Source organism: Sorex araneus, chromosome 1 (genome assembly GCF_027595985.1).
Source record: "Sorex araneus isolate mSorAra2 chromosome 1, mSorAra2.pri, whole genome shotgun sequence".
Taxonomy (NCBI): domain Eukaryota; kingdom Metazoa; phylum Chordata; class Mammalia; order Eulipotyphla; family Soricidae; genus Sorex; species Sorex araneus.
The window spans coordinates 334,278,045-334,288,133 of record NC_073302.1 but is presented as its reverse complement, the minus strand read 5'-3'; the positions used below and the strand labels follow the sequence as shown (position 1 = coordinate 334,288,133).

The window sequence follows — 10,089 nt, the reverse complement described above, 5'->3', positions numbered from 1 at the left end:
AGTGTCATTTTTGAAGCCATCAGTGGGGCCCTGGGCCCCAGTTCGACACCCAGCATTGTCTGTGGCCTTCAGACACACACACACACAACCTAAAGAGGGAAAATCTCTATGTGGAAATGGGCCTCTGAGGAGGTGATTTTCTACTTCATCAGTTTTCCCTGACTCTTGAGAGAAATGAACTCGGGACCCTGTTTCAGGGCAAAGATGCATTCTCCAAAAGTTTCAAGTAGGGTGCTGTTTATTTTGGCTGCTTAAGCCAAGTAATATAGGAAGTGCACTTCCCCCTAGCACCCAGCCCTGAGCCCATGAAGACTGCCCCAACTGCTTCCAGACAGATGAAGTGGAATTGGGTGGGCACAGAGGCTAGCAAAAACCTCTTTTACAAAAACCTAACCCAGGAAAACTCTTTTAGCCCACACTAAAGCACAAGGCTGACAGGCTTCTGACTCCTGCCTGTGCCCATGTTTTCTGCACAAACCACTAAATATAGTAAATGTGGATAAAAAGGTATTTGAGAAACAGAAGCAATCAAGTGATACAGCCTTTATTTTTATGGAAACTCCAAGAGAAAAATATTAGATATTTAGAAAAAGACTTCCGAGGCAGACTTTTGAGGGGCATTTTTATTATAAATTTAATATGGTTGATTAATGAAAAATCACAATGCAGTACCAAGAAAATGTTTGTCAATATAAAAATTTTAGCAGCATTTCCATAGTTTCAGACTCTACCATTAGTCAGACTCCCCGCCCCCCCTTGTATTCTCCCCAGTGGGGCTGCAGCAGGCTATCAGCTTAGGGAAGGCCTCTGAGAAACTCAAGTCCAGTGTGTAGCCTAAGATTCAGACCCCACCCCAAATTCCCCAACCATCGAAGCACTTGCTTTGTCATGGGTTCCATTCTTCAGGCTGCAGGGAACCTGAAGGGTAGAAGTTTAAACTGGGCTGGATATGTAGTGCTTGATCCTGTTGTTTACATACTGACGGGCCCTGTGGGGTGGGCCAGTACCTGGCAGGTGGCAGCCGTGGTGGGCCCCGAGCGGGACGTGCACACGCTCTTCGGTTCTGCAGACGGAGCGTGGAGGGTTTGCCCCTCCAGGGTAAGGGTGTGAGTGATGAGTAGGGGAGACATACAAATGTAAATATAATACTGGCGAATTACCCCCCTGCTTCTTTGGTACTTTCCAAATTTCTCTAATCAAGAAAGTATAAGGGAAGCACAGCATTAAAAAAATTACAGTTTTAAATATTTACAGAAGTAATTATGATATATTACATAATAATCAATACACAGTATATGAACACATTCCTCAGTGAAAGCACTTGTGAACTCCTGTTCCAGTATTACTCAATAGCACACTGATGTTCATACACCTTAAGTCTGTATCATCCATCCTCTCATAGTGTATTAAATGGGAAAAATAGCATTTTCCAATCGGCAATTTCCTTTTAAAAGGTTCTTAAAAAAATTTCCATTAAAATCACTATGTACAAGGATTTGATGAATATCCTAGGTAGTTATCTCCACTCCTATTCTGAATATGAAATAAAGCTACCTACTCTATGTATACAGTATATATTTAGTTTATATGTAACTGCACCACGTTATATCACCACAACATCAGTTAAAAGCACAAGATTATATACAGAATTTAAGTTAGCTCTGAAGGATGGATGACTTTGCAGTCTAGGTGAGCAGTGTGGTATGGAGCCATCTGGAAGGGATATGGAGGTGGCGGGAGACGGCCCATGCATGCAGGAGGCGCCTCCCAGCAAACTGCCTCAGACAACCCCTTCTTGGTACTTGGGAGGAGCCGACTCACACGTAAGGAAGGATCCCGTACATGAGAAGTGCCATGATGGCAGCACTGAATACCCCAGCCACAGGGACAGTCACGAACCAGGCCACAAAGATGTTCCGAAAGAGGCGCCAGTCCACGGCCTTCCGAGAGCGGATCCAGCCCACAGCCACCACAGAGCCCACCTGTTGGAGTGGAAACAAAGGCCTGTAGATTTACCAAATCTGCATCTGCCTGCTCTTTCAGCATAAATTACATTCAAATTTGCATTCTTTTGCCTAAATTCACTAACTTTACAAAGTTTAGATTTTAGACTCTGTGTCTGTAGACAGTTTGGACTCACTTTTTCACTTACTTTCTGCCCTCTAGGTCGAACTTAAACCAATGGAATGTATCTGTTTTCCATGACCCTGACTTGAGACAGCCCCAAAGTAGGATGCTGCGTGCTGAGACATGGACCAACCTTAGTTACACACAAATCTCCACAGGGTCTCCCAAGGTCCCCTTTCCTGAGAGTGTGGGAGCCGGAGGGGACCTTTGCAAATCCCAATCCACTCCACTCACCACCAAGGCTGGACTCTGGCGGGCTGAGGGTAGGGGAGGCAGGCAGAGACCTAGAGCGCAGGGCGTGTATTTCATGCTGATTTTCTCCTCTGAAGATGCCCTGCAGTTTTTGCTCTTTAGCTTTAGTTCAAACAAAATAAATACTATCAGACTGAAATGGTCCACCATGCTTCACAAAGCGACAGTTCAGAGATACTTAAAAATCAGATTATTGATGCTGCTTTAAGTAATACTCTACCCACAATTCATTTTATGGTCTGTTGATATTTTTAAAAGGGAACAAGACCACTTTACATATCCTAAAAGTAGAAATAGTCAAGTCCAAGATCCATAATGTTTCCGGCTCGTCAGGGTTCGGTAGAAGCTCAGAGAGCCACAGGGGGCCTGGCCACCGTCAGCATCCTAGAATTCCCTATTCAGGCTTTGGCTCTACTGACCCTCAACTGCTTCGAGTCAACAGTGGCTAGTGAAGTTCAAATAGGAAAGCTGAGTTCAGCAAGGGCTGGCCATGGGAAAACGCAATGTCATTCATGGAATAACTGTCCTGGGGCACCAGAAGCAGCAGCAGATGAGGAGGCCGTTAACGTGACGTTCACACCCCAGGCAGTGATTAACAAGCATCTCCGTAAGTTACAGACAAGCAGCTAATAACCTGGGTAAGGAATCATCCAAATGATGATTGTACATTCTCTGCCTATAACCAATACCTGCCAGTAGATTAAGATTTTTTGATTGCAGAAGGAGAGTGAGTGCGAAGCCCCAGCAGTATGGCCGGGTCCATGACCTGGGCCCCTGGGGTTCAGGTGCGTTATGGAGGGCTGCCCCTGCAAAAGCACTTTCAGCTGCGTTATATTACACCAGGGCCAGGTGCTCAAGGTTCAATTGCACGCAAGGCCGCCTCCTTCATTTAAGGAAAAAAAGAAAGCACAAAAGTAACATAAAAGATGTTTATGTCATAGAAGAGGTTGACAACTACGTGGAATTCCGCAAATATCAGCTTTCTGTACAAACACTTGCATGTGGCCAACCTGACTGGACCCTTGGCACTGTGCCCACCCCCTAAGCACCCCGGGGAGAAGCTAGTGGTGGTGGCCCCAGGCACTGCTGGGTTTGCGCAAGTCCTTCCCCAGAAGCCCATTACAACACCTTCCTCTCTGGCTTTGTTTGGGCCGCGGAGGGCACCTGGCTCTGTGCTCGGGAGCCCTCTCACTGGTGCTGGACCAGCTGCAGTGCTGGGGCCCGAACCATTGTCCCAGCTGTGGTGCAGCTAAGCAAGTGTCTTAACCTTTTTATTAAAGTCTCAGTCTGATGTTGTTTCCTCTCTGCTTTTACTTGAGCAGTATTGGAGGGGAAATGCCAGGTTCCACACATTGTAGACTACCACTGAGCTACACCAACAGCCCTATAACTTCTTTTCTTAAAAAAAAATTAAAAATCAGTATTATAAATACTTCCTCATAATGCTTATAATAATGCTCACCATAATGCTTCCCCATGAAGCTCACAGTCCTTATGATCACCATGTAGGATGCTACTCATCCTCCTTTAGGTAGATGTACCTTAATTCTACCATTTCCAATTTCCTCCTACTTTTTTCCTATCAGAAATGGTTCTGTGATTAATGATTTATTGATATTGTTTATATTTAGGCTAAAAAACACAATTTTCTCTCAAATGGAGGGTTAAAAGGGACATTTACAAAATGTCTTGAGAGGTAAAGAGAGTACAGGTGTAAGGCACTTTGTCTTTATGCAGTCGACCGTAGTTCCATCCCTGGCACTAGGTATCATCCCGTGAGCACTGCCAGGAATCACTCTTGTGTACAGAACCAGGAAAAGCCCATGAGTACCACTGGTTTTGCCCTAAGCCCCCCTCCCCACAAATTGTGAAATAATTTGAAGCTTACAGAAAAGTTACAAGAACCCTCAATATGCAAATTTGCCAATTTTTAACGCTGTCACAATGAATGAAGCAATATTTTTTTTTCTTTTTGGGTCACACCCAGTGATGCTCAGGAGTTACTCCTGGCTCTACGCTCAGGAATTGCTCCTGGCAGTGCTCGGGGGGCCATATGGGATGCTGGGAATCAAACCCGCGTCTACCGTGTGCAAGACAAACACCCTACCCGTTGTACTATCGCTCCAGCCCTTGAAGCAACATTTTAAATACCATTAAAATACCCTTGTCCTCCCTCAAACTTTCTATCCTGCTAAAGACATGAATTGCCATGGCTGAAAATGGTGATTACTAATTCCAGAATTCTACTGACGAGCCCCTCCCTCTCAATTTATTTTGCCATTTTAATATATTCTACCAAATATTTCTATAAAACGTTGTGAGCTGAAGTGATAGCAGAGGGTAGGATCCTTGCCTTGCGTGCATCCAAGCCGGGTTCCATCCCAGACACCTCACAGTCAGGAGTAAGCCCTTAGCACAGCTGGCATGGTCCCAAAGCAAAACTAAAGTTGAGAATTTATAAGTCATCTATAATTTGTAAATTTCAGTATGCCACAACAACTCTGTAGATTGTTCTTTTTTGCTAACTACCTAAAACATCACTGTTGCTTTAATATACATTTTTAATGACTAAAGTTGAAATTTCTATATTTATCTTTTAAAGTTTTATTCCTTTAAATAGTTACAAAATAAAAAAGGATCTTTTCCTGTATTTTCCCCACTTATACATTAGAACATAACTATGTCTCTTTTGTGATCTTTACTGCATAATAGAAAAATCTCTGATATGCAATATAAATATTTTCTCACTATAATATCTGTTTCACTTTCAGATTTCTCATTTTATATAGTAAGCTATGCTTTTTTCTGTGATTTATCCTATTCTTTAATAGTCATAATATTTATTTGAAATTAAAAATTCTATTTAAAATAAATTTAAAATTGAATGGGACCAGATAGTATCTATAGAACAATGCACACAGTCAACTCAGGGTTGATCTCTGGTACCACATATGACCAGATGTCCCCCAGCACCATCAGAAGTGACCCCTGAGCACAGAGCCAGGAGTAAGCCCTTAGCTCCATTGGGTGTGTCCCCAAAACAACAGAAAAAAAGTTACCAGTAAAGTTGTTCCAAATCAAGGGATAGTGAACATGGGCAGTTTACCAAAACATTCCCACACTTCTGAAAACAGAACTGTGGATGACTCCACTCTGCTTTCTCATCAAAGCGTTCACTTCTCAGGTGTCCCTATTAATAGTGCTCTCCTTGCTATGGTAGGATTTAAGCCACACTGATTAAGGCTCACAGGGGAAAAAGCAATTAAAAAGTTTCTGAGGGGCTGGGGCGATAGCACAGTGGGTAGGGCGTTTGCCTTGCACACGGCCGATCTGGGTTTGATTCTAGCATTCCATATGGTCCCCTGAGCACCGCCAGGAGTAATTTCTGAGTTCAGAGCCAGGAGTTACCCCTGAGTATCGCCAGGTCTGACCCAAAAAGAAAAAAAAAAGTTTCTGAGACATACACTTTTGTTTTTATATTTTAAGACTTCTTTCTATTTTTTTTCTTTGTAATTTTTTTTTTTTTTTAACTTTGGTTACACTCAGTGGTGCTCAGGGGCTACTCACAGCTCTGTGGTTCTATTTCCTTTGTTCTTTTTTCTTTCTTGGGTTTTGGTCACATCGGTGGTGCTCAGGAATTACTAGCAGCTCAGTGCTTAGCTGAGTTCCAGGTCATTCCAGAGGTGCTCTGGGACCGATTGGTTCCATGGACTGAACCTGGGCTTCCTACATGTAAAGCACATGCTCCAGCCCACTGAACTTAAAGCCTTATGGAAAGCAAAAGTTATAAGCCAAGGAGACTGTCATGTCTGCCTTCTGAAGTAAAACATGATAATATTTTTTCTAATTATTCTTCTCCAAAAGCTCATTTTAAACAAATTTCCATCTTCTCTCAGCCAAGGAGCCAACTTCTATTCATCTATGAAGGTGGATCTAAGCAAGAAACTTAACAGATACATTACTTGGAAAAAATCAAATTCTGGGAATGAATTTACTTATAACAGATGGGATTCAGCTATGATCTTATGTGGGTGTCAACATTTCTTGGATATTTTCATATTGAAAGCTTCACTGACATAGGACTCCATTTGTTTTCTTCTGTGTGCTTTTGGCTACACCCATCTGTGCTTAGAGTACCCTACTCACCGTACTCTCTCTGGCTCCAGATTTTATCCTTAATATTTGAAGATTAAAATAAATATACATACATAATTGTAAACTATGTATATATTTCTTTATGTGCATATTTATAAAGAGGTGTGCTACTAAGGAATTTATGTCCAGTTTTACAAGATCTTAGTGAATAAACATGTATGTGTCATTGCCCTAAAATAGCTATACATATCCTAAGATAGGTTTTATTTAGAATTAATTAGAATTAATCTAGCTCTCTGACATTTAAAGCAAGTTTTCTTAATAGGGGGATCCTGATGGAGGATGTCATCTATAAAACTGACTTGAGGCAGACCTCAACTTCAACTCTAGTCTGGTTTTCCAGTGTCACTGGATAAAGCCCAGAACTGGACACTGAAAGCCCAAGGACAGAACCCTGGCTTTCCAGAAAGTGAAGCAGCTGGGGAGAGCAAGTGACTGCCATCAAAGTGAGAAGAGGCCACCATCACTCTGCAAGAGTCTCTTGTAACACATCTGTCCTGCATGCAACATCCCAAGTGGTGAACATGATGATATGAGTATGTGGGGCAGCATCAAGAATGGGACCCCGAGGGGGCCAGAGAGACACCACAGTTTGCCTTGCACCAGCCAATCTGATTTGATCCCAGTTCCTGATAGGGCCCCTGAGCATTCCTGGGGTAACTCCTGAGCAAAGAGCCAGAGTAATCCCTGAGCACCTCTGGATGGAGTGACCTCCCACCCCCCAGCCCAGCTGTCAGCTCAGTCCCAGTCCCAGGGTGGCCAATGGGGCCGTCAGTGCTAACAGATACCTGCCTGGCTTAGCACCCATGGTGGCCGAGTCCCTGTGGCTCAGTCTAGCAGGTGAGGTGCCAGGAGCACAAGGTCTGGTGCCAGAAGACACCTGCCCAGCCTAGCACCAGGTGTGGGTTAACAGAGCACTAGAAACGATGAGAAGACAAAGGAACTCAGCTGTGCCAACAGAGCAGAGCATAAGCCAGGGAGATCCCCAGTGACATCAGTAATCTACATGAAGACATTAAGACAACAACCAACCACATCAATATTCTCAAAAATAACAACTCAATTGAGTATCAAACTTGAAAAGAGCCTGATAGCAAAAATGAAGGAACTTATTAGAAGTGATAGTGAATATGGTAGCAAGTAGAAAGGATGAAGCTGAAAATTTAATCTGAACTCGAAGATTCGGTACAGCATGGGAAATAAGCAGTAGAAAAAGCAATAGAAAACAAAATGAGAAAAAAATGAAGAGAATAAAAGGGATATTATTGACTACGCCAACAGGAATCTTAGAATCATACAAATTCATGAAGGAGAAGAAAGAGGGATGGGAAGGAAGTGTTCATTGGAGAATAGGTAGGAATTCCCCAATCAGAAGAGGGAGTTGGGTGCACTGATCCAGCAGGTCCCAAGAGTGCTTATCAAAGTGAAGCCAAACAGAACCACACCAAAGCGCACTGTAACCAAAATGACAAGAACCAAAGACAGAGACAGACTCCTTAAAGCAACCAGAGAGAAGCAAAAAATCACATAGAAGGGGAAGAACACAAGATTTACAGCAGATTTCACTAATGAAACTTTACAAGCCTGAAGAGAATGAACACATATATATACAAAATATTGAATAAAAAGAACCCCTCTACCCAGCCATTAAAAAAAGAGGAAAAGTTCTAACATTTGGAAACTGAACAAAATTAAAGCACAACTGGATCAAAGAAGAAATTTAAAAAATTAAAAGATTCCTTGAGAATAATAGTGGGCAGGGCACTTGCCTTGCACATGCGAGACCCAGGTCTATTCCTGTCCGTTGGGTCAGGAATATGGTCCCCAGTGTCCTGCCAGGAGTAGCCCTGAGCACTGCCATATGTGGCCCTCAAGTCAGAAAACAAACAAAAATTGAAATGTTTCTTTGAAATGAATGGGAATGAAAACACGAACCCAGCAAAAGCAGAACTAAGGAGGTAGTTCACAGCATCACAGGTTTACATCAGAAAAAAAGAAAAAACTCAAACCAATGATCTAAATTCACAGTATAAGAAACTAGAAATATAACAGTACATGAATCTCAAAGTAAGTTGAAGAAAGGAAATAACAAGAACTACAGAATAACAAGCAGAAATGAGGTTACTATGAAGAACTATGCCACTAAGCTGGAGACCGTAAAAGAAATAAATGAATTCCTAGAATCATAGTCTCTCCAGATTGAATCAAGAGGAAATAGAAAGCCTGAACAGATCTGCTGGATATTAACCCTAAGTGTTTTAGGCTTCTTCAGTGAATTTCTCCTTTTCCTCCTCCCAGAGAAGCTTACTGTGCCCTTGCTAGCATCCCTAATTTAGGTAAATTTTATCTTTAACCTTTCCCTTGTATTTTACCTCGTCCATGTCCCTGCGGGATCTCCCTTTTAGGGTGTTAGGAACTACAGCAACTGAAGCCTGTCAAGTAATTATGACAGATGCCCAGTAGATATATTTCAGAGACAATCAACTCCTGAATATTAGGAGCATAGCATTAATGGTCTTTCTGTGTTTAACCAAAGAACATTGCTCTATAGTAAAATATAAAAAGGCTATGGGGGGGCTGGAGCAATAGCACAGTGGGTAGGGCGTTTGCCTTGCACGCGGCCGACCCGGGTTCGATTCCCAGCATCTCATATGGTCCCCTGAGCACTGCCAGGGGTGATTCCTGAGTGCAGAGCCAGTAGTAACCTCTGTGCATTGCCGGGTGTGACCCAAAAAGAAAAAAAAAAGGCTATAGGGAAATAGAAAAGCAGATACAAATACACAGCACTTCAAATACAAAGCACTACAAATACAAAGTTAAGAATTACCAGAAAGATTTGGCTTTTAAGTAATCAAGAATGACTTGGGGAGCTGTGACAATGAGAGGTAAAGTACAAGGGAAAGGTTAAAGATAAAATTTACCTAAATTAGGGATGCTAGCAAGGGCATGATAAGCTTCTCTGGGAGAGGAAAAGGGGCAATTCACTGATGAAGCCTAAAACACTTGTGATGTGGTTTTCACTTTCTACTGGGAACCATAAAGTTTAGCTTCTGACTGGCAACTAATAAACTCAACATGAAATTGCAACTGAATTTTTTTTTCTCAAGAACAAAAGGTTCTTGGGACCAGAGAGTACAGTGGGTAGGGCATTTTCCTAGCATGTGGCCGACCTGTGTTCAATCCCTGGCTTCCCATTTAGTCCCCTGAGTATCACCAGGAGTGATTCCTGAATTCAGAGCCAGGAGTAATCCCTGAGCATTGCTAGGTGTGATCCCTGAATTGATTCACTGTCACTGTCATCCCATTGCTCATTGATTTGCTTGAGCGGGCACCAGTAATGTCGCCATTGTGAGACTTGTTACTGTTTTTGGCACACTGAATGCACCACGGGTAGCTTGCCAGGCTCTGCTATGCGGGCGAGATAGTCTCGATAGCTTGCCAGGCTCTGAGAGGGGCGGAGGAAATCAAACCTGGGTCAGCTATGTGCAAGGCGAATGCCCTACCTCTGTGCTATTGCTCCAGCCCTTAAATATTTTTTTTTTAAAAAAAGAACAA

At 42.7% G+C, this 10,089-nt stretch overlaps 1 protein-coding gene across 6 annotated transcripts in view; it reads right to left on the bottom strand.

Moving 5' to 3' along the window:
• Positions 1 to 528: 528 nt before the first annotated feature.
• The window catches only part of SLC20A2 (solute carrier family 20 member 2), a 113,140-nt gene continuing 103,579 nt past the window's right edge, over positions 529 to 10,089 (bottom strand). For all 6 annotated transcript variants that reach the window (XM_055138218.1, XM_055138284.1, XM_055138479.1 and 3 more), the window contains one exon: positions 529 to 1,982. In XM_055138218.1, the coding sequence (XP_054994193.1) occupies positions 1,818 to 1,982 (165 nt within the window). In that variant the 3' untranslated portion in view covers positions 529 to 1,817. The remainder of the gene's footprint in view (positions 1,983 to 10,089) is intronic.